The 24,000-nt window shown below is 38.0% G+C and overlaps 1 protein-coding gene across 1 annotated transcript in view; it reads left to right on the top strand.

Moving 5' to 3' along the window:
* LOC133652639 (thioredoxin reductase 2, mitochondrial-like) overlaps positions 1-24,000 on the top strand; it is an 82,440-nt gene that overhangs the window by 28,235 nt on the left and 30,205 nt on the right. The window contains exons 9-11 of the mRNA XM_062051605.1: positions 12,005-12,024; positions 12,439-12,530; positions 13,968-14,142. Coding sequence (XP_061907589.1) covers positions 12,005-12,024; positions 12,439-12,530; positions 13,968-14,142 — 287 coding nt within the window. The remainder of the gene's footprint in view (positions 1-12,004; positions 12,025-12,438; positions 12,531-13,967; positions 14,143-24,000) is intronic.

Below are 24,000 nucleotides of genomic sequence, written 5' to 3'. Positions count from 1 at the left end.
GGAACATTTTCTGTAATTAATTCATAAATATAATGATGTAGTTTGATATTCACATTATTTTGAATTCAATTACAAATAATGATATAGCAGGTTAAAACAACTCCAGTTGGTCAAAGTGCCATACAGAAATAAAATAAAATCAAAATGTGCAAATACCGTGTCAGGAAATATTTTTTAAAAAATTGTTGTGAGAGTATGATAAATTAAACAGTAAAATGACTCTAATAGCTCAAAAGAGAAATAGAATTTGTGGGAATAAAATCAGCCAAGATATTCCGCCAAACTTTTCTTAGACGCCAGGGAGAAGTGGTGGGATATATATGTATGTGGGTATACAATATGCTCTATATTTAAATGTGGAATAATCAGTCTGGGCAGATGTTTTCACGCTTCCAATCACAATTTGATCTGATACACAGTCTGCTCTTCAACCTTTCTACCACTTGGTGGCAATACAGCGAGCAAGATTGTGGTGCAGCAGTGACATGTGGTGAGCAAGTAGGCAGGTGGGAAAAAAAAATAGTTTTAATTCATATTAATATGTGGGGCGGTATAGTTCGGTTGGTAGAGTGGCCGTCCCAGCAACTTGAGGGTTCCAGGTTCGATCCCCGCTTCCGCCATCGTAGTCACTGCCGTTGTGGGCAAGACACTTTACCCACCTGCTCCCAGTGCCACCCACACTGGTTTAAATGTAACTTAGATATTGGGTTTCACTATGTAAAAGCGCTTTGAGTCACTAGAGAAAAGCGCTATATAAATATAATTCACTCACACACTCACTCAATATTGAATATTAATTCATCAGTATTAATACTTGTTCATCAATTTGTGTTATAAATGTATTGTCTGAATGAGTAAAAAATCTTTGAATTTGCGCATTTCTTGATCATATACAGTGAAGGAAGCTGATCTGAGACTGCCTTTATAGACATTTGTCTGCTTAGTGTGTTAGTTTGTGCAGTGCGCTAAGCCTTAAGTGCACTGAATGAATACATTGTAGAATTCAGACGAGGCAGTGCCTAATATGCACTGCAAAAAGTCAGTGTTCAAAAACAAGAAAAAAAAAGTACAAAAATGAGGGGTATTTTATGTGAACTAAGCAAAATTATCTGCCAATAGAACAAGAAAATTTGGCTTGTCAAGACTTTCCAAAACAAGTAAAATTAGCTAACCTCAATGAACCCAAAAATACCTTAAAATAAGTATATTCTCACTAATAACAAGTGCACTTTTTTTGGGGGGCGGTATAGCTCGGTTGGTAGAGCGGCCGTGCCAGCAACTTGAGGGTTGCAGGTTCGATCCCCGCTCCCGCCATCCTAGTCACTGCTGTTGTGTCCTTGGGCAAGACACTTTACCCACCTGCTCCCAGTGACACCCACACTGGTTTAAATGTAACTTAGATATTGGGTTTCACTATGTAAAGCGCTTTGAGTCGCTTGAGAAAAAGCGCTATATAAATATAATTCACTTCACTTCACTTCACTTTTTTTAGTAGGAAAAAAATACCTTTTTGCTCAATATGTTGAAAAATATTCTTAAATTAAGTAAATGCTAGTGCCATTATCTTGACATGATATGCGCTCGGCATCATGATTTTTTTTTTTCATGCTTGAAATAAGAAATTATTACTTTAAAAAAGCAGTTTTATACTTGTGAGTGTTGATGACACAGCTTTGCAACAGTTGATATTCTAGTTTCAAGCATGTTTTACTCAATATAGGTCATCAAATCTCAGCAACAAGCTGTAATATCTTACTGACATCATTTAGGACCGAAACCCTTAAAACAAGTAAAACACTCTAACATAAAATCTGCTTAGTGAGAAGAATGATCTTATCAGACAGAAAATAAGCAAATATCAGCCTTATTTGAGATATTTCATCTTACTTAGATTTCAGTTTTTGCAGTGTACAAGCTCAAAAACATCTCCAAACTGAACTATGAGAGAAAACGTAGGATGATCGGATTTTTATAATCAAAGTACTAAACATGTGTAAGAGCTTTTCCTGGAAGAGGATAGGAGTGTGTACTTCACATATAACTAAAAGTAAGGTTTTTGGATTTGATGAATGTGAATAAGAAGTATTAGATAACATTTTTATGAAAGTGAATTGTTCTCTTTTTGTTCACTGCAAAAAGTCAGTGTTCAAAAACAAGAAGAAATAATACAAAAATGAGGGGTATTTTATTTGAACTAAGCAAAATTATCTCATCAATCAATCAATCAATCAATGTTTATTTATATAGCCCTAAATCACTAGTGTCTCAAAGGGCTGCACAAGCCACAACGACATCCTCGGTGTCGAGTGGGTCTGATATAATATTGTGAAAGTCCAACACATCAGCGAAGTCCAGTCCATGGTGTGGCCAGCGGGAACCATCCCGAGTGGAGACGGGTCAGCAGCGTAGAGATGTCCCCATCTGATGGACAGGCTAGCGGTCCACCCCGGAGCAGAGTAGAAAAGAAAAGAAAAGAAACGGCAGATCAACTGGTCTAAAAAGGGAGTCTATTTAAAGGCTAGAGTATACAAATGAGTTTTAAGATGAGACTTAAATGCTTCTACTGAGGTAGCATCTCTAACTTTTACCGGGAGGGCATTCCATAGTATTGGAGCCCGAATAGAAAACGCTCTATAGCCCGCAGACTTTTTTTGGGCTCTGGGAATCACTAATAAGCCGGAGTTCTTTGAACGCAGATTTCTTGCCGGGACATATGGTACAATACAATCGTCAAGATAGGCAGGAGCTTGACCGTGTAGTATTTTATACGTAAGTAGTAAAACCTTAAAGTCGCATCTTAGGTGCACAGGAAGCCAGTGCAAGTGAGCCAGTATAGGCGTAATATGATCAAACTTTCTTGTTTTTGTCAAAAGTCTAGCAGCCGCATTTTGTACCATCTGTAATCTTTTAATGCTAGACATAGGGAGGCCCGAAAATAATACGTTACAGTAATCGAGACGAGATGTAACGAACGCATGGATAATGATCTCAGCATCGCTTGTGGACAAAATGGAACGAATTTTAGCGATATTACGGAGATGAAAGAAGGCCGTTTTAGTAACACTCTTAATGTGTGACTCAAACGAGAGAGTTGGGTCGAAGATAATACCCAGATTCTTTACCGAGTCGCCTTGTTTAATTGTTTGGTTGTCAAATGTTAAGGTGGTATTATTAAATAGATGTTGGTGTTGAGCAGGACCGATAATCAGCATTTCCGTTTTCTTAGCGTTGAGTTGCAAAAAGTTAGCGGACATCCATTGTTTAATTTCATTAAGACACGCCTCCAGCTGACTACAATTCGGCGTGTTGGTCAGCTTTAGGGGCATGTAGAGTTGGGTGTCATCAGCATAACAGTGAAAGCTAACACCGTATTTGCGTATAATGTCACCTAGCGGCAGCATGTAAATACTAAAGAGTGCAGGGCCAAGAACTGAACCCTGGGGAACTCCGCACGTTACCTTAACATAGTCCGAGGTCACATTGTTATGGGAGACGCACTGCATCCTGTCAGTAAGATAAGAGTTAAACCAAGACAAGGCTAAGTCTGACATCCCAATACGCGTTTTGATACGCTCTAATAAAATATTATGATCAACAGTATCGAAAGCGGCGCTAAGATCAAGAAGCAGCAACATAGATGAAGCATCAGAATCCATCGTCAGCAATAGATCATTAGTCATTTTTGCGAGGGCTGTCTCCGTAGAGTGATTTGCCCTGAAACCGGATTGAAAAGGTTCACAGAGATTGTTAGTCACTAAGTGTTCATTTAGCTGCTGTGCGACAATTTTTTCGAGAATTTTCGAGATAAACGGTAGGTGGGACACCGGCCGGTAGTTCACCATGAGGTCAGGATCGAGGTTAGGTCTTTTGAGTAGAGGATGAATAACCGCTTTTTTGAATGCTAGAGGAACAGTGCCAGAGGAAAGTGATAGGTTTATAATATTTAACACTGATGGACCTAATAAAACAAAAAGCTCCTTGATAAGTTTCCCAGGAATTGGGTCAAGTAAACATGTTGTTTGTTTTGTCCCATTTACACATTTTAACAATTCCTCCAATGTTATTTCATCAAAGAGAGAGAAACTATTTTGGAGGGCAATGTCCGTCGTATATACAGTCATATTTGTGTTAATAGAACCCAGTTGTGGCTGGGATGCGTTGTCTTTAATCTCCTTTCTAATGAGTTCAATTTTCTTATTAAAGAAATTCATAAAGTCATCTGCTGAGTGGGTGGAGCTACTGGGAGGAGTCCCTTGTTGGGTTAGCGATGCTACTGTACTAAACAAAAATTTAGGATCATTTTTGTTGAGGTGGATGAGATTTGAGTAATATTTAGCTTTAGCTGAGGTAAGCATGCGTTTATAAGTTATTAAACTATCACTCCATGCTTGATGGAAAACCTCAAGTTTAGTCGCACGCCATTTGCGTTCCAGCTTTCTACATGATAATTTCTGGGCTTTAGTTTCTTCTGTAAACCATGGGGTACGCCTTTTAGGGGCCCTTTTTAGCTTTAGCGGTGCTACAATATCAATGGTGTCGCGCAGGGCGTCGTTAAAGTTGTTAGTGAGGTTATCAATAGAGCCCACATAATTTGGGAAAGGTGCCATTACTGAAGGCAGTAGGTCAGTAAGAGTCGTCGTTGTGGCAGTATTAATGTTGCGGCTGCTATAGTAGTTATTATTATTATTATTAGTTTGTTGACAATGAGTCCGAACTTCGAATTTTATAAGGTAATGATCGGACATTACTTTAGTGTACGGGAGTATCGTAACTTTAGAGGTGGTGACACCCCTGACAAGCACTAGATCTATCGTATTACCGTTGCGATGCGTGGGTTCATTTATTATTTGTGTAAGACCACAGCTATCAATTAGTCTGGAGCGCCACGCATGGAGGGTCCGATGGGGTATTCATATGGATGTTAAAGTCTCCCATTATGATTATATTGTCGGCGTGCGTCACTAGATCAGCAACGAACTCTGAAAATTCATTGATAAAGTCCGAATAGGGCCCAGGGGGGCGGTAGATGACAGCCAGGTGGAGAGGCAGCGGTGTGACAAACCTCATAGTGAGCACCTCAAACGAGTTATATTTATTATTTAGGTCCGAGGTAAGGCTAAAGTTTTTGTTGTATATTAGTGCAACACCCCCACCCCTTTTAATGGGGCGGGCAATATGCGTTCCCGCATAGCCAGGAGGAGACGCCTCACCCAGCGCAAAAAATTCGTCTGGTTTGAGCCAGGTCTCGGCTAAACCAACGACATCAAGATTGTTGTCTCTGATGACTTCATTAACTAATAACGTTTTGGAAGACAATGACCTTATGTTTAAAAAGCCCATATTATAGGTAGTGGGCTGTTTTGAGGAGTTTTTGTTGAAAGTATCCGTAGTAGCAATATTAATAATGTTACGTTTATTATGCATAGTGCACTTTAAATAATTTCGACCATATCTAGGAATTGATATGACAGGAATTTTTAGATTGTTTGCCACCTCAGTAAAATGCATGTCCACCTCTGACGCAGAAAAAACATTATGTGAGTTGTATATTATTCTAGAAGAATTGCTATGTGTGCAGGGATTATCCAGCCTGGCGCTGGCTAGTTCTAGCTTAACAGACTCCTTATTAGCGCTTCTTTGTGGATTAGCATTTAGCTTTTTCGTTAGCCCCGCTAACAACAAAGCATTTAGCTTTGTTGTTAGCCCCGCCCGACACCCCCGCTTCTGCTTCCGAGCGCACCGCTTACGTCTCTTTCGCTGGCGGTCTCCGCTGGTAGTCGACGCCGCTGCTTCAAAGGCCACTGCTGGATGTAGCTCGCGAAGAATTCCCAAGCTAGCGAGCAGGTCCATCGTACACGCATCTATCAGCCCAAAATGGCCCGATCTCTCCACATCCAGAATTGTAAGTCGGTCGTAAGTGATCACGGAGTGAACACGCTGTGAGCCAGCCATGAAATTGACTGAATTGAGGGGTATTTTTGCCCTCACTTCCAGGAGCGCTCGCACGAAGCCGCTGCTCTGAAGCGCAGCCATCTTGGAAGTCTGCCAATAAAACAAGAAAATTCGGCTTGTCAAGACTTTCCAAAACAAGTAAAATTAGCTAACCTCAATGAACCCAAAAATACCTTAAAATAAGTATATTCTCACTAATAACAAGTGCAATTTTCTTGGTAGAAAAACAAATGAGACCTTTTTGCTCAATATGTTGAAAAATATTCTTGAATTAAGTAAATGCTAGTACCATTTTCCTGACATAATGATATGCGCTCGGCATCATGATTTTTTTTTTTCATGCTTGAAATAAGAAATGATTACTTTAAAAAAGTAGTTTTATACTTGTGAGTGTTGATGACACAGCTTTGCAACAGTTGATATTCTAGTTTCAAGCATGTTTTACTCAATATAGCTCATCAAATCTCAGCAACAAGCTGTAATATCTTACTGAGATCATTTAGGACCAAAACACTTAAAACAAGTAAAACACTCTAACATAAAATCTGCTTAGTGAGAAGAATTATCTTATCAGACAGAAAATACGCAAATATCACCCTTATTTGAGATATTTCATCTTACTTAGATTTCAGTTTTTGCAGTGTTCTTGTTATAATGTCCATCCTGTATTAACAGTGATTAGCGCATATGAAATTAAGTTTTATAATACTCCAAAGTGCCTCACCTGCCATGAACCTCACAGCACCTCACCGGTAAGCAGTCTTAAACAATTACCATCGAAACAGTCAACAGATTCGTGAACCTTTTGTGCATGAACCAAAATTAACCACTCAGAAATGCCACTTGAGCTCAGGAAGTCCTTTCATTTTATGATGGAGGATCTCTACCACCCTAGGGCCAGAAAAATGTATTCATTTGGTTCTTGCAGAAGAGTAGCACCACACACGCTAGCAAGAACTGAGGTTGTTGTTGTGCTGCAGAGCTGTCATCTGTGCAGGTGAGGTCAGGGTTGGTGGAGGTAAGGGGAAGGTGAATGATGGATGTCTAATAGGCCTTGGAGCGTGTATACAACTGAGTGACATCTCTGGCCCCGGGCCTGAAGCGACTGCCATACTTCCTGCCAGCAGTAGAAAACACTGAGTACATGCCGCTAAGACTGATTGTGCTCTAGAATTTAAAAAGGACACTAAAGTGATCATCTTACAAACTTGACTGTTATTTTTAAATGAGCATACAACTGCAATTGAGGATCATTTTAATGTGCTGCAAACATCTACCTACTACCTACCTACTTATTCATTTAGTTGCTAATTTTGTCAACTTCATGTATAGGGTTGTACTTTTATTCATTTCTTACTTCTTTCTCTCTTTCGTATATATTTGTGTCCCCATCTGGGCCAATAAGAATAATACAAATATATGTTTATTGAGATGTATTTTTGTGGATTTATCCAATCAAAAAATACAATTGATTTGAGATAAAAAAAATTAAAAAATAAAGATTCGCTAACAAAAAATGACTTTTCTTTTTGAAACTTTGATTTACTTTTTTTCTGACTTTTAAATGTCGTTCCAATGTCGGATGGATATGCGAGTCGTGTTAAACAATGTCAAAGTATATTCTAACACTAAAAACAATGCATATGACATTGTTTGAAGCACTTCACTGCAAAAAGTCAGTGTTCAAAAACAAGAAAAAAAAATACAAACATTAGGGGTATTTTATTTGAACTAAGCAAAATTATCTGCCAATAGAACAAGAAAATGTGGCTTGTCAAGACTTTCCAAAACAAGTACAATTAGCTAACCTCAATGAACCCCAAAATACCTTAAAATAAGTATATTCTCACTAATAACAAGTGCACTTTTCTTGGTAGAAAAAAAAGACCTTTCTGCTCAATATGTTGAGAAATATTCTTAAATGAAGTAAATGCTAGTGCCATTATCTTGACATAATGATATGCGCTCGGCATTACATTTCTTGAAACCAGCAAACTTATACTAAAAACTAGTTTATTGTTCTTAATGGAAAGGCAACAAGGCAAGCGCTTGTTACTCTCGGTGTGTTCTAGCCGCTCGGGCAAATCATATTGTCTAAAAATGCATTTTTCCATGGATAACATGACATCATCACGCCAAGTGCGTGCTCTTTCAGTCAATTAGTGCGCATATATACAGCCCGGCCCCCGGCCAATATTTTTTTAAATTGTAATTTTGAAGAATTTCTCTGAATGTGCATGAACTATTTCTGTTCAAAACTGTTTGAAATGTGAAATGTTTAAATATTAACTGTCAGTTTACTGTATTGTGCCAACTGTACTACTATATGAGTACGTATTTTCTATTGTTTCATTGAAAATAAAACAGCGAAGTCCATTTGGCTGTCATCTGTTTTAATTCTGAGACACAATTGTGTCAAAGTCATGATTTTTTTTTTTTCATGCTTGAAATAAGAAATGATTACTTTAAAAAAGTAGTTTTATACTTGTGAGTGTTGATGACACAGCTTTGCAACAGTTGATATTCTAGTTTCAAGCATGTGTTACTCAATATAGGTCATCAAATCTCAGCAACAAGCTGTAATATCTTGCTGAGATCATTTAGGACCAAAACCCTTAAAACAAGTAAAAGACTCATACATAAAATCTGCTTAGTGAGAAGAATTATCTTATCAGACAGAAAATAAGCAAATATCACCCTTATTTGAGATATTTCATCTTACTTAGATTTCAGTTTTTGCAGTGTGGTTTCATACATTAATTGTATTGTATCCATGTCATCTGTAAATGCAGTGCAATTATTTCAATATGGCATTTTCTCCAACCTGGCTGCCTGTGCATGTCACCATTCTTGTAAAAAGGTGATGGGGTCATGAGTAGTTGAACAGCTGTACTGCCTTTGGAACAGTGTGATATTCAGTCAGACGCAGTGAGGATGAGGCTGAAGGGGTATGGTGAAACGAGACGTTTTCCTAGTTGATGAAAGTGCAGAATCCTGCTGACGCTCTTTACTTGATCTCCTTTAAGCCTCTCACAATAGTGATAAGTGCACCTCTGCATTACCCAGACACAGGGACACGGGGCATTGGGCTTTTTTTTTAGGAGTTGGTGTTAACATGGACAAGGGCAGTATTTGCCACAGGCACTCTGAGCTGTCAGGTACATGCCGTCTAGAGGTAGGAGGTTAGGCAAAAACAAGTGAGAGTGGGGCCTCCTGCATGAGCGTGATTGGCTTCACTCAGTAGTCTTAAATGTAGACTTGAGCCCTGAACATGACATTCCCCATCTGCAGGGATTAGTTTAAATGCAATTAGCCCTCCTCATAGCCATGGATCTTAGGGTTGTGTTATTCACCTGGACCACACACACACACAACATTAAGTACACTTGAGCAATATCCCACCATGGACCGGACTAGTCTGGTCTTTCAGCACTGTCAAGGTGCCTTGGAGGAAGGTAACAAACCCTGAGACTTTCCAGGGTCAAAACACTGTTGAGCTGTCCCACTAGCTCAGTGCTTCTCATTGATTTTCTGTTACGCTCCTTTCAGGAAGAAACAAAACATTGTATGCCAAAAGATGTATCAGAGAAGTATTTGTGTACAGAGATAATGTCTAGGTTTGATTGAAACTGTCACAGAGCTGTTAACTAAACAACATATTTGTTATTGTGGTTGTTATTTCCAGTTGTGCTGAGCTGTATGATGTCACAGCATTATTCACACGTGGATAATTATGTATACTAGACTGTATTTATATTATTCACATGTGAAAAATTCTGTATAATAGACTGTATTTATATTATTCACATGTGAATAATGCTGTATAATAGACTGTATTTATATTATTCACATGTGAATAATGCTGTATAATAGACTGTATTTATATTATTCACATGTGAATAATGCTGTATAATAGACTGTATTTATATTATTCACATGTGAATAATGCTGTATAATAGACTGGATTGATATTATTCACATGTGAATAATGCTGTATAATAGACTGTATTTATATTATTCACATGTGAATAATGCTGTATAATAGACTGTATTTATATTATTCACATGTGAATAATGCTGTATAATAGACTGTATTTATATTATTCACATGTGAATAATTCTGTATAATAGACTGTATTTATATTATTCACATGTGAATAATGCTGTATAATAGACTGTGTTGATATTATTCACATGTGAATAATGCTGTATAATAGACTGTATTTATATTATTCACATGTGAATAATGCTGTATAATAGACTGTTTTTATATTATTCACATGTGAATAATGCTGTATAATAGACTGTATTTATATTATTCACATGTGAATAATGCTGTATAATAGACTGTATTTATATTATTCACATGTGAATAATGCTGTATAATAGACTTTATTTATATTATTCACATGTGAATAATGCTGTATAATAGACTGTATTGATATTATTCACATGTGAATAATGCTGTATAATAGACTGTATTTATATTATTCACATGTGAATAATGCTGTATAATAGACTATATTTATATTATTCACATGTGAATAATTTAGATTTAGATGTATTGGTCCCCATTGGGGAAATTCATTTTCAATGCCGTATATTTAGACAATAGACATTACACATCACGAAACAAAAATAACAAAAAGACATCATACATGACCAACACATAATGCTGTATAATAGACTGTATTATTCACATGTGAATAATGCTGTATAATAGACTGTATTTATATTATTCACATGTGAATAATGCTGTATAGTAGACTGTATTGATATTATTCACATGTGAATAATGCTGTATAATAGACTGTATTTATATTATTCACATGTGAATAATGCTGTATAATAGACTGTTTTTATATTATTCACATGTGAATAATGCTGTATAATAGACTGTATTTATATTATTCACATGTGAATAATTCTGTATAATAGACTGTATTTATATTATTCACATGTGAATAATGCTGTATAATAGACTGTATTTATATTATTCACATGTGAATATTGCTGTATAATAGACTGTATTTATATTATTCACATGTGAATAATGCTGTATAATAGACTGTATTTATATTATTCACATGTGAATAATGCTGTATAATAGACTTTATTTATATTATTCACATGTGAATAATGCTGTATAATAGACTGTATTGATATTATTCACATGTGAATAATGCTGTATAATAGACTGTATTTATATTATTCACATGTGAATAATGCTGTATAATAGACTATATTTATATTATTCACATGTGAATAATTTAGATTTAGATGTATTGGTCCCCATTGGGGAAATTCATTTTCAATGCCGTATATTTAGACAATAGACATTACACATCACGAAACAAAAATAACAAAAAGACATCATACATGACCAACACATAATGCTGTATAATAGACTGTATTATTCACATGTGAATAATGCTGTATAATAGACTGTATTTATATTATTCACATGTGAATAATGCTGTATAGTAGACTGTATTGATATTATTCACATGTGAATAATGCTGTATAATAGACTGTATTTATATTATTCACATGTGAATAATGCTGTATAATAGACTGTTTTTATATTATTCACATGTGAATAATGCTGTATAATAGACTGTATTTATATTATTCACATGTGAATAATTCTGTATAATAGACTGTATTTATATTATTCACATGTGAATAATGCTGTATAATAGACTGTATTTATATTATTCACATGTGAATATTGCTGTATAATAGACTGTATTTATATTATTCACATGTGAATAATGCTGTACAATAGACTGTATTTATATCAACAAGCTGTAATATCTTACTGAGATCATTTAGGACCAAAACGTTTAAAACAAGTCAAACACTCTAACATAAAATCTGCTTAGTGAGAAGAATTATCTTATCAGACAGAAAATAAGCAAATATCACCCTTATTTGAGATATTTAATCTTACTTAGATTTCAGTTTTTGCAGTGCATGAATGGCATCCACACATTTTGAACTCGTATGATTGTCATAATTGTAATGATATTTTTGTGTTTGCATTTTACAGGCTTGTGGTCGGAGCGAGCTGTATCCTTTTTTTCCCGCCAGCTACTGTAGCACATGAATAATGACTGCTAGTCAGTGGAGAAATTGCGAAGTTGTAAACTTAACTTTAAATTTACCACTCAATGTCAGGTCAGTGTAGCATGCATGCCTTGTCGTGTTTGTTTTAAGGTCAGTGTGCCATATGGGAGAGCCTTTTAGTTTTGTGTGCAAGGTAAAACACATATGCTTCCCATATGTGAAACTATTGCAAAACAAACAAAGTGACATGTTTCCAAATACAGTGTACCACTGACTGCTATTTTAGTTTGCTACTGTTTTTACTTTTAGGCTGCCACTTTAGTATGCAGGACGACGAAGTCTGTGTTATTTGGCTACATTCAAGGTATTAATTCAATGCATGATAAACACGGCAATCCCTAACCCGATGTTGCTCAGATGTGGCTCTTGAGTGTGCAGGCTTCCTCACAGGCATCGGCTTGGACACCACCGTGATGGTCCGCAGCATCGCCCTCCGGGGTTTTGATCAGGTATTGCTTCTTCTGTAATCAACTATTCTTAAAGGCCTACTGAAATGACATTTTTAATTTAAACGGGGATAGCAGATCCATTCTATGTGTCATACTTGGTCATTTCGCGATATTGCCATATTTTTGCTGAAAGGATTTAGTAGAGAACATCGACGATAAAGCCTGTACCGGAAGTAGCGTGATGTCACAGGTTGAAAGGCTCCTCACATTTCCCTATTGTTTACACCAGCAGCGAGAGCGATTCGGACAGAGAAAGTGACGATCACCCCATTAATTTGAGCCAGAATGAAAGATTTGTGGATGAGGAAAGTGAGAGTGAAGGATTAGAGTGCAGTGCAGGACGCATCTTTTTTCGCTCTGATCGTAACTTAGGTACAAGCTGGCTCATTAGATTCCACACTCTCTCCTTTTTCTATTGTGGATCACGGATTTGTATTTTAAACCACCTCGGATACTATATCCTCTTGAAAATGAGAGTCGAGAATGCGAAATGGACATTCACAGTGACTTTTATCTCCACGACAATACATGGGCAAAGCACTTTAGCTATGGAGCTAACGTGATAGCATCGGGCTTTAATGCATATAGAAACAAAACAAATAAGTCCCTGACTGGAAGGATAGACGGAAGATCAACAATACTACCAAACTCTGGACCTGTAACTACACGGTTAATGCTGCACCGCCTGGCGAAGCCTAGCAATGCTGTTGCTAACGACGCCATTGAAGCTAACTTAGCTATGGGACCTCGACAGAGCTAAAAACATTAGCTCTCCACCTGCGTTCCGACGAGGAAGTCAAAGTGAGGACAGCGGTGCGGCGGCGGGCGTTGTAGCTTTCGACGACACCCCGGCCGCCATCAGAGTCGGCAAGAAACATATATTTCCCCAAAGTTACGTACGTGACATGCACATAGCGACACGCACGTACGGGCAAGCGATCAAATGTTTGGAAGCCAAAGCTGTAGTCACTGTAGCGCGTCTGCTATCCAACTCAAAGTCCTCCTGGTTGTGTTGCTGCAGCCAGTCGCTAATACACCGATCCCACCTACAACTTTCTTCTTTGCTGTCTTCATTGTTAATTGAACAAATTGCAAAAGATTCACCAACACAGATGTCCAGAATACCATAGAATTTTGAGATGAAAACAGAGCTTTTTGTATTGGATTCAATGGGTCCGAATACTTCCGTATCAACCATCGACGTCACGCGCATACGTCATCATACATAGACGTTTTCAACCGGAAGTTTAGCGGGAAATTTAAAATGTCACTTTATAAGTTAACCCGGCCGTATTGGCATGTGTTGCAATGTTAATATTTCATCATTGATATATAAACTATCAGACTGCGTGGTCGCTAGTAGTGGCTTTCAGTAGGCCTTTAATGCCATCATAATGATAATATATTGCGCAATTGCATTGTCTTGGGTTTGAACAGCAAATGGCAGGATTGGTGACAGACTACATGGAGTCCTATGGAACAAAGTTTGCATGGAAGTGTGTCCCCACGAGTGTTGAAAAACTCCCAACAGGAGTCTTACAAGTGACCTGGAGTGATATCCTGACAGGCAACACACACAAGGACACCTACGATACTGTGTTGTGGGCAATCGGTAAGTGTATCATTGTCTGTATGTGTGTGGACATAGTCATACATGTATATTTTCTAGACATGGATCAATCAAACCAGGGTGTTAATTGTTTTTATCCCCTTAGATGTAGTACCATATGACATTGACCTTTCACATAACTATGACCTCTTGCACAAGGAATTTGGTACAAAAGCAGTGTTGAATTATTTAAAAAATATTAATATGTATGCACTCTATCAAATGTGTAATTAACATTAATACAAAACAGAAAATGTACTTAACTTGAATAAATATAAATATGTTGTAGAGGTTGCCCTCTAGTGGGTTCCTCTGACCACCACACACTGCCACAAGAGCCCGGATTTCAGGGTACAACACTGTTTTATTTTCATAAATCGTGCAAGGCTTTTGCTTTCCAGCAAAATGTCTTTTTTCTGAGTCCGTGTCTCTCTCTCTCTGGCTCCCACTCCAACTCCAAGTTCGAAATTAACTCAAACTCAAACTCAAACTACACTACTGTTCAAAAAGTTTGGGGTCACATTGAAATGTCCTTATTTTTGAAGGAAAAGCACTGTACTTTTAAATGAAGATAACTTTAAAATAGTCTTAACTTTAAAGAAATACACTCTATACATTGCTAATGTGGTAAATGACTATTCTAGCTGCAAATGTCTGGTTTTTGGTGCAATATCTACATAGGTGTATAGAGGCCCATTTCCAGCAACTATCACTCCAGTGTTCTAATGGTACAATGTGTTTGCTCATTGGCTCAGAAGGCTAATTGATGATTAGAAAACCCTTGTGCAATCATGTTCACACATCTGAAAACAGTTTAGCTCGTTACAGAAGCTACAAAACTGACCTTCCTTTGAGCAGATTGAGTTTCTGGAGCATCACATTTGTGGGGTCAATTAAACGCTCAAAATGGCCAGAAAAAGAGAACTTTCATCTGAAACTCGACAGTCTATTCTTGTTCTTAGAAATGAAGGATATCCCACAAAATTGTTTGGGTGACCCCAAACTTTTGAACGGTAGTGTACATGTCTCATGCCGGCTGCTGCTAATAAAGGCGACAGGTGATTAGATAACAAGGCCCACCTGGGCCATCTGCGCACCTGTCGCTGTCTTCGAGGCCGGTCCTGGCACGCCCCGTTCCGCGGCAGGCCCGCAGGCCACGCCCCCATCCACATATGTATACAAAATATGATATAAAATATGCAAATAGCATTCATAAAATACAAAATGTTAACAATTTACACACATAAAATAGCTTTCTTCAATAGCTAATAAAATAATTAAAAATAAGCAAACAAAAATGTAAACATGCATCAGCATTGGTAAGTGGTGTGGACTGATGAGGTGGATGCGGCTCAGTTGCATACTTGCCGACCCTCCCGGTTTTCCCAGTATACTTAACGCGCGTCGGTTGAGCGGAAGAGTTAGGGCTCCATGGGATTCTGGGTATTTGTTGTGTTGTGTTGATGTTGTGTTACAGTGCAGGTGTTCTCCAGAAATGTGTTTGTCATTCTTTTTTGGTGTGGGTTCAAAGTGTGGCGCATATTTGTAACGTCTGCAATTTGTGTCCTCTTTAGAAGCTTGAGGGGAAGTCGATGGCACTACTGTTTATAAGGGGTGGCGGGGGGTGTATATTGTTGCGTCCCGGAAGAGTTAGTGCTGCAAGGGGCTCTGGGTATGTGTTTATGTTGTGTTACGGTGCGGATGTTCTCCCAAAATGTGTTTGTCATTCTTGTTTGGTGTGGGTTCACAATGTGGCGCATATTTGTAACAGTTTTAAAGTTGTTTATACGGCAACCCTCAGTGTGACCTGTATGGCTGTTGACCAAGTATGCCATGCATTCACTTGTGTGTGTGAAATTATTATTTAATTGTTATTATTAAATTCTTACTATTATTTATTTATTTATTTATTTTTATTGTGATTACTTATGGAGTTTATTGTGAAACAATTGTGAACAGGAAGTGAACAAAAAGTTTTGCAACTGTTATGTAAAGAAAAGGGGTAGGATTAAATAAGCTCTGCTTCTTCCTACTCCTTTTCGAACATGTTGAAAAGAGAAACTGGAAATTGTGATGTATCATGTTGTATGCTTGCATGTTCGAAATAAACTCAAACTCAAACTCAAAAAAAAAAAAAAAAAAAAAAAGCGGTAGATATGTGATTGGGCCGGCACGCAAAGGCAGTGCCTTTAAGGTTTATTGGCGCTCTGTACTTCTCCCTACGTCCATGTGCACAGCGGCGTTTTAAAAAGTCACACATTTTACTTTTTGAAACCGATGCTGATAATTTCCGATATTACATTTTAAAGCATTTATCGGCAGTCCAATATTATCGGACATCTTTAAAAATAATATTTCAAATTGGTCGGGAGGGGCTTGAAGTTTAAAAATGTCACCCGGAAACAGACTATCCCTAACATTTTTGGAGCAGTGCATGTCACGGGCCATCTTGTTATTTCCCTGTGATCTACTAGCACAACCATCTAAAAGATCAACCCCCCCGTCGCTATCATCCACCTTCATTGTCATCCTCAATAGAGTGCATTGTCAGCAGATAGCATAGGAATCAAGGTTGAAAACAAAGTAATAAAGCCTGAGTGATGGAGGGATGGCCAGGGGAAATGTTAATCACCTAGCAATAGCTCACTGGCTTTTCTGGGTGGAGAGAGGCCAGACCAGGCAGGATGCACCCAAACACAGGGTCACCATATTCCCCCCTTTGTTCTACCTCCCCGGCTCTTCCTGCTAATGCCAACCTTGCGGAAACCAACCTGCATCTGTCACTGCTAACCCTGCCGGCTGCTTTTTTTGCGTGCCAGTGCTTCAGTGCCAACCCCTCTAATCCATTTCTCTCCTTTTTTGTGTATCTACCATTTAACATCTCTGACAGCCTAGTGAAGAACAACACACTGCAAAAAGTGAAATCTAAGTAAGATGAAATATCTCAAATAAGGGTGGTATTTGCTTATTTTCTGTCTGATAAGATAATTCTTCTCACTATGCAGATTTTATGTTAGTGTTTTACTTGTGTTCAGGGTTTTGGTCCTAAATGATCTCAGTAAGATATTACAGCTTGTTGCTGAGATTTTATAATAATAATAATAATAATAGATTTTATTTGTAGAAAACAACCTCAAAGTGCTACAGTGTATTGAAAAAAAATAAATAAAATAAAAACTAGAACAGCCCAATAGCTAGAACTAGTATGCATATATGTATAAAAAGGCTTTTTAAAAAAGAAGGGTTTTTAAGCCTTTTTTTAAAAGCATCCACAGTCTGTGGTGCCCTCAGGTGGTCAGGGAGAGCAGAAAGCCCGGTCTCCCATAGTTCGTAGCTTTGTCCTCGGAGGTTGGACAGCAGGTTATGACCTATATTGAGTAAAACATGCTTGAAACTAGAATAGCAACTGTTGCAAAGCTGTGTCATCAACACTCACAAGTATAAAACTACTTTTTTAAAGTCATCATTTCTTACTTCAAGCATGAAAAAAAAAAATCACGATGCCGAGCGCATATCATTATGTCAAGATAATGGCACTAGCATTTAATTAATTTAAGAATATTTTTCAACATATTGAGCAAAAAGGTCTCTTTTTATTTTTTTCTACCAAGAAAAGTGCACTTGTTATTAGTGAGAATATACTTATTTTAAGGTATTTTTGGGTTCATTGAGGTTAGCTAATTTGACTTGTTTTGGAAATTCTTGACAAGCCGAATTTTCTTGTTCTATTGGCAGATAATTTTGCTTAGTTCAAATAAAATACCCCTCATTTTTCGTATTTTTTTTGCTTGTTTTTGAACACTGACTTTTTGCAGTGTGTGATTTTCCTTAAAACTCCCAACACTTTTCCAGTTACGTTTCTGTGTGTCTGTGTGTGTGTTTGCGTGTGTAGTGAGAGAATGCTCGCGCTTATGCGTGTGACAGCAACAAGGATGTGCGTGACCCTACAGCTGAAATGACGTTTGCCATTTCCTCCTGTGACTGAATTCCCACATCGTCTTCGCGTGAGACTGTCGGTGCGAATATTTGCAATTACTGTTGAAAACACCCGAGTATTGTCACATGCATGAAATGCTGTAAAAACACCAGATGTATTTTCTGCTTTTATCTGAGTTTTAAACACTGCAAAATCAAAAAGAGTCACAAAGACAAACAACGTGTTTCACAATGCACCGAGATTTGATATATTTAAGACGATGCCCGTGTTTATCTTCACTGCAAAAAGTCAGTGTTCAAAAACAAGAAAAAAAAAATACAAAGATTAGGGGTATTTTATTTGAACTAAGCAAAATTATCTGCCAATAGAACAAGAAAATTTGGCTTGTCAAGACTTTCCAAAACAAGTACAATTAGCTAACCTCAATGAACCCAAAAATACCTTAAAATAAGTATATTCTCACTAATAACAAGTGCACTTTTCTTCGTAGAAAAAAAAAGAGACCTTTTTGCTAAAAATATTCTTAAATGAAGTAAATGCTAGTGCCATTATCCTGACATAATGATATGCGCTCGGCATTACATTTCGTGAAACCAGCAAACTTATACTAAAAACTAATTTATTGTTCTTAATGGAAAGGCAACAAGGCAAGTGCTTGTTACTCTCGGGGTCTCCTAGACGCTCAGGCAAATCATATTGTCTAAAAATGCATTTTTCCATAGTTAACATGACATCATCGCATCAAGTGCGTGCTCTTTCAGTCAATTAGTGCGCATATATACAGCCCGGCCAACATTTTTTTAATTGTAATTTTGAGGAAATTATCTGAATGTGCATGAACTACACTACCGTTCAAAAGTTTGGGGTCACATTGAAATGTCCTTATTTTTGAAGGAAAAGCACTGTACTTTTCAATGAAGATAACTTTAAACTAGTCTTAACTTTAAAGAAATACACTCTATACATTGCTAATGTGGTAAATGACTATTCTAGCTGCAAATATCTGGTTTTTGGTGCAATATCTACATAGGTGTATAGAGGCCCATTTCCAGCAACTATCACTCCAGTGTTCTAATGGTACAATGTGTTTGCTCATTGGCTCAGAAGGCTAATTGATGATTAGAAAACCCTTGTGCAATCATGTTCACGCATCTGGAAACAGTTTAGCTCTTTACAGAAGCTACAAAACTGACCTTCCTTTGAGCAGATTGAGTTTCTGGAGCATCACATTTGTGGGGTCAATTAAACGCTCAAAATGGCCAGAAAAAGAGAACTTTCATCTGAAACTCGACAGTCTATTCTTGTTCTTAGAAATGAAGGCTATTCCACAAAATTGTTTGGGTGACCCCAAACTTTTGAACGGTAGTGTATGTATAATAACGGATTGAAATATTTTAATCAGATTATTTGTGATTAATCACAGTAAATTACTTGTATGCAAAATTTAAAAAGACCCCAATATTTGGACACAAATGGAATTTTATTGTGAGAATGTCATACAGGATCATTTAAAAAAAAAAAGTTTTTCTAGAATTAGTTGTTTATTTTCTCAAAACAGTTTTATATTAAGTCCCGTCTGGGTGCATTTTAAGTGAAATTTGCCATCGAGCACACCAGTTGGAGTCTCCTCGCTCATCTTCGCACTATAAAAATGGGAGCCATTACCTCCCAAGTTTGGCACTCAGCATCAAGGGTTGGAATTGGGGGTTAAATCACCAAAAATGATTCCCGGGCGCGGCCACCGCTGCTGCCCACTGCTCCCCTCACCTCCCAGGGGGTGATCAAGGGTGATGGGTCAAATGCAGAGAATAATTTCGCCACACCCAGTGTGTGTGTGTGACAATCATGGGTACTTTAACTTTAACTAACATATGCAGTGACCTGATCACTGACCCTATAACAGGGGTCGGCACATGCGGCTCTTTGACCACTCTGATGCGGCTCAGCTGCATACTTGCCGACCCCCCCGATTTTCCCAGGAGACTTATGGATCTCAGTGCCTCTCCTAGATAACTCCCAGGGAAAATATAATCCTATTTTCACTCTAATTACTAGATTAGGGGCGTGCCCTAATTGCACTGCAGTAATTGTCCTCTATGGCATTTACACACAGCGTGCCAGCCCGGCCACATGTTGTATGTAGCTTTTACTTGCACACGTAGGAGACAGCAAAGCATACTTAGTCATCAGCCACACAGCTTACACTGACGGTAGCCGTACCGTATAAAACAACTTTAACACTGTTACGTTACAAATATGCGCCACACTTTGAACCCACACCAAAAAAGAATGAAACACAAATTTCTGGAGAACATCCCACCGTAACACAACATAAACACAACACAACCAATACCCAGAATCCCATGCAGCCCTTACTCTTCCGGTCTAGATTATACACCCCCGCTACCACCAAACCCCCCCACACATCAACCCCCCCCCCCCCTCCGTGCGTCGGTTGAGCGGAAGAGTTAGTGCTGCATGGGATTCTGGGTATTTGTTGTGTTGTGTTTATGTTGTGTTACAGTGCAGATGTTCTCCAGAAATGTGTTTGTCATTCTTTTTTGGTGTGGGTTCAAAGTGTGGCGCATATTTGTAACGTAACAGTGTTAAAGTTGTTTTATACGGTACGGCTACCGTCAGTGTAAGCTGTGTGGCTGCTGAGCTAGTACGCCTTGCTGTCACTTACGTGAGCAAGCTGAAGCTGTATTCTACATGTGGTCGAGCAGGTACACTGTTTGGGCAGACTGTAGAGGGCGCCAAAACGGAGCCATCACGCTCTGATATTGTGGAGTCTCCCGGAAATAATGAGAGGGTTGGCAAGTATGACGCTATCAAGCGCCATTCATTCAAAACTCGCGGGCCGCACTGACATCAAATTTCCATATTAAAGTGCGTGCCGGTGCTTGTGTCTGAGACCCCTGGTTAACATAGCACAAAGCAATTTAAGCTTTGTATGCGGTGTTTTTCATTTTGATTTAAAAACATTTTTTTGTGGCTCCCATTATTTTCTTTAATTTGTGAAACTTGCCAAAATGGCTCTTTGAGTGGTAAAGGTTGCCGACCCCTGCCCTATAACAACCTGCTTGGCCTTTCAGTCAACCAAAGTAAAGGAGCATATGCGCTCAAAATAAATGGTGCTATTAATCTGCGTTTATACATGAATAATGCGATAATGTTTCGTGATTAAACGCATGAATGTTCACTTTTACAGCTATGAAAAGAAATACATTTTTAAAAGATTTAACTGATTATGTTATAGGGGAAAATCTACATTTAGTAAGCCGGAACATGCAACAAATTATATTTTTCCAGTGTTCAAAGTAGTTTAAATTATCTTAAATTTTTCAATCAGATCTATGTGCAGGACACTTTGCTTAATTAACATACATTTATATTACAATTCTTTGTATTTATACATTTTATTTCCAATTCAGTAGACTGTTCCTATACATTTGTTCATGCAGTAACTCTGTATGTTACCAACTTGCGAATGGTCTAAAAGTCCGTTTTCTAGATCCGCCCATCCCAGCTTTTGTTCCCATTCTCATCAGTGAGAAAAACAGTTCGAACCCGGCTCTGGCTCTTTGATCCCTGCATGCAGGAGTTGTGAGTACGAGGCCACTTCCCTTAACTGTGACCTTACACTCGAGGCCAGGCGGGGTCCGGGCCTCTGTGGAGTTATTAAAGGCCCTGTCCAGGTGTGACCGCAGAAATACACCAGGAAACAGAACATTTCCACTTCCCGTGGACACGGCAGACGGTGGACATGACTTTTCCGCCTCAACGGACACTACGGTACTCAAGGATGTTATTTTAATGAATAAAACTAAAGCTGTGTACAGAAAAGCTGAAGTTCAAACTATTTGTTTTTTAGATTAACGATAACAAAAACGCACAAAAAGATCCTTTGTAGTGAAGATCTGAATAGTGTTGTAATGACAAATCCAAATACAAACCCTGTTTCCATATGAGTTGGGAAATTGTGTTAGATATAAACGGAATACAATGATTTGCCAATCATTTTCAACCCATATTCAGTTGAATATGCTACAAAGACAACATATTTGATGTTCAAACTGATAAACGTTTTTTTTTTTGTGCAAATAATCATTAACTTCAGAATTTGATGCCAGCAACACGTGACAAAGAAGTTGGGAAAGGTGGCAATAAATACTGATAAAGTTGAGGAATGCTCATCAAACACTTATTTGGTGTGCAGGCAAATTGGGAACAGGTGGGTGCCATGATTGGGTATAAAAGTAGATTCCATGAAATGCTCAGTCATTCACAAACAAGGATGGGGCGAGGGTCACCACTTTGTCAACAAATGCCTGAGCAAATTGTTGAACAGTTTAAGAAAAACCTTTCTCAACCAGCTATTGCAAGGAATTTAGAGATTTCACCATCTACGCTCCGTAATATCATCAAAGGGTTCAGATAATCTGGAGAAATCACTGCACGTAAGCAGCTGAGCCCGTGACCTTCCATCCCTAAGTGCAAAAAATTGCCAGAATTCCTGGTTTTCCAAAAGCCCTATTTTCACCCTTTTTGTTCTTTCTGTATCACGGTTGGCATTTTTGAACCAATTCCAACCACTCCACCATCAAAACATTCCACTCACTCAGGACAATAATAATAAATAAAAAAAGCACTTTACATTGAGTAAACAACCTCAAATTGCTACAGTGTATTAAAAAAAATAAAAATAAAATAAATAAGAATAAAAAGATAATAAAAAATAAATAAAAATAAAAACTAAAACAGCCAAATAGCTAGAACTAGTATGCATATATCTAAAAAAAAATGCTTTTTTTTAAAAAAAGAAGGGTTTTTAAGCCTTTTTTAAAAGCATCCACAGTCTGTGGTGCCCTCAGGTGGTCAGGGAGAGCGTTTTGGTTTTCTGGAAATAATGTCGAAAAGACAGCCAAAAGGGGTTGGTGGAAGATAAAATATTGTGCAGAAAGGCAGGTGATTGCAGGAAATGTAGTCTTGATTTTTAACAATTTATTTCGTGTTTGCGTGGAAGCACTTTGTGTTTTTAGAAACGTTCCTCTTTTTTTCTTAATGTTGTATTTTTTTTTCCCTCAAAGGATACTCACATCCTTGCATTTGAAATGACTATAGTTTTGTTCTCATGTTAGTTATCTGCTTTTTTGTACTAAAAACTGAAATAATGTCCTCCAAGTTTGGCGATTCCATCATTTTTTTGCCAGGGACTGTATGTGTGCTCTGTGATTGACTGCCGACCAGTCCAGAGTCAAGTCCTCTTTTCGCCCGTTGTCAGATGGTAGACTTGGCTTAACCCTAAACATAAGCGGAACGGGAAAAAACTGCCTGAAAGCGTATTAAGGTCTTGTTGATACACATCGTAAATCTTTTTTGGCACGGTGTAGAAACGGCTCCCTCCAAGCAAAACATATCTCAGTTTCCACCGTGTCTTTGTTCTTTTTAATTGATCAGATAAGCGCCGCATTTGATTTTTCCAGATAAAGGCTTGTTGTGGCTAATTAGCCTAGCCGTCTGGAAGCTTCCTTCAAATGTCACAACAGGCATTGTTCAGTTGTGTGTCGGTGTGTACGTGTGTGTGTGTGTGTGTGTGTGTGTGTGTGTGTGTGTGTGGCCTCGGGTCCGCATGCACTCTAACCAAGTCGCTTATCGTTGTTGTGTCCTCGGCACACAATGTGGTCACTTCTGGCAGGAAGGCCCACTGCACAAGTCAGTGTTCAAAAACAAGAACAAAAAATACAAAAATGAGGGGTATTTTATTTGAACTAAGCAAAATTATCTGCCAATAGAACAAGAAAATTTGCCTTTTCAAGACTTTCCAAAACAAGTAAAATTAGCTAAACTCAATTAACCCAAAAATACCTTAAAATAAGTATATTCTCACTAATAACAAGTACACTTTTCTTGGTAGAAAAAAA

The sequence above is a fragment of the Entelurus aequoreus genome, linkage group LG06, assembly GCF_033978785.1.
Source record: "Entelurus aequoreus isolate RoL-2023_Sb linkage group LG06, RoL_Eaeq_v1.1, whole genome shotgun sequence".
Taxonomy (NCBI): domain Eukaryota; kingdom Metazoa; phylum Chordata; class Actinopteri; order Syngnathiformes; family Syngnathidae; genus Entelurus; species Entelurus aequoreus.
Note: the sequence above shows the minus strand (reverse complement) of the source record. Positions and strands in the feature narration are given on the sequence as shown.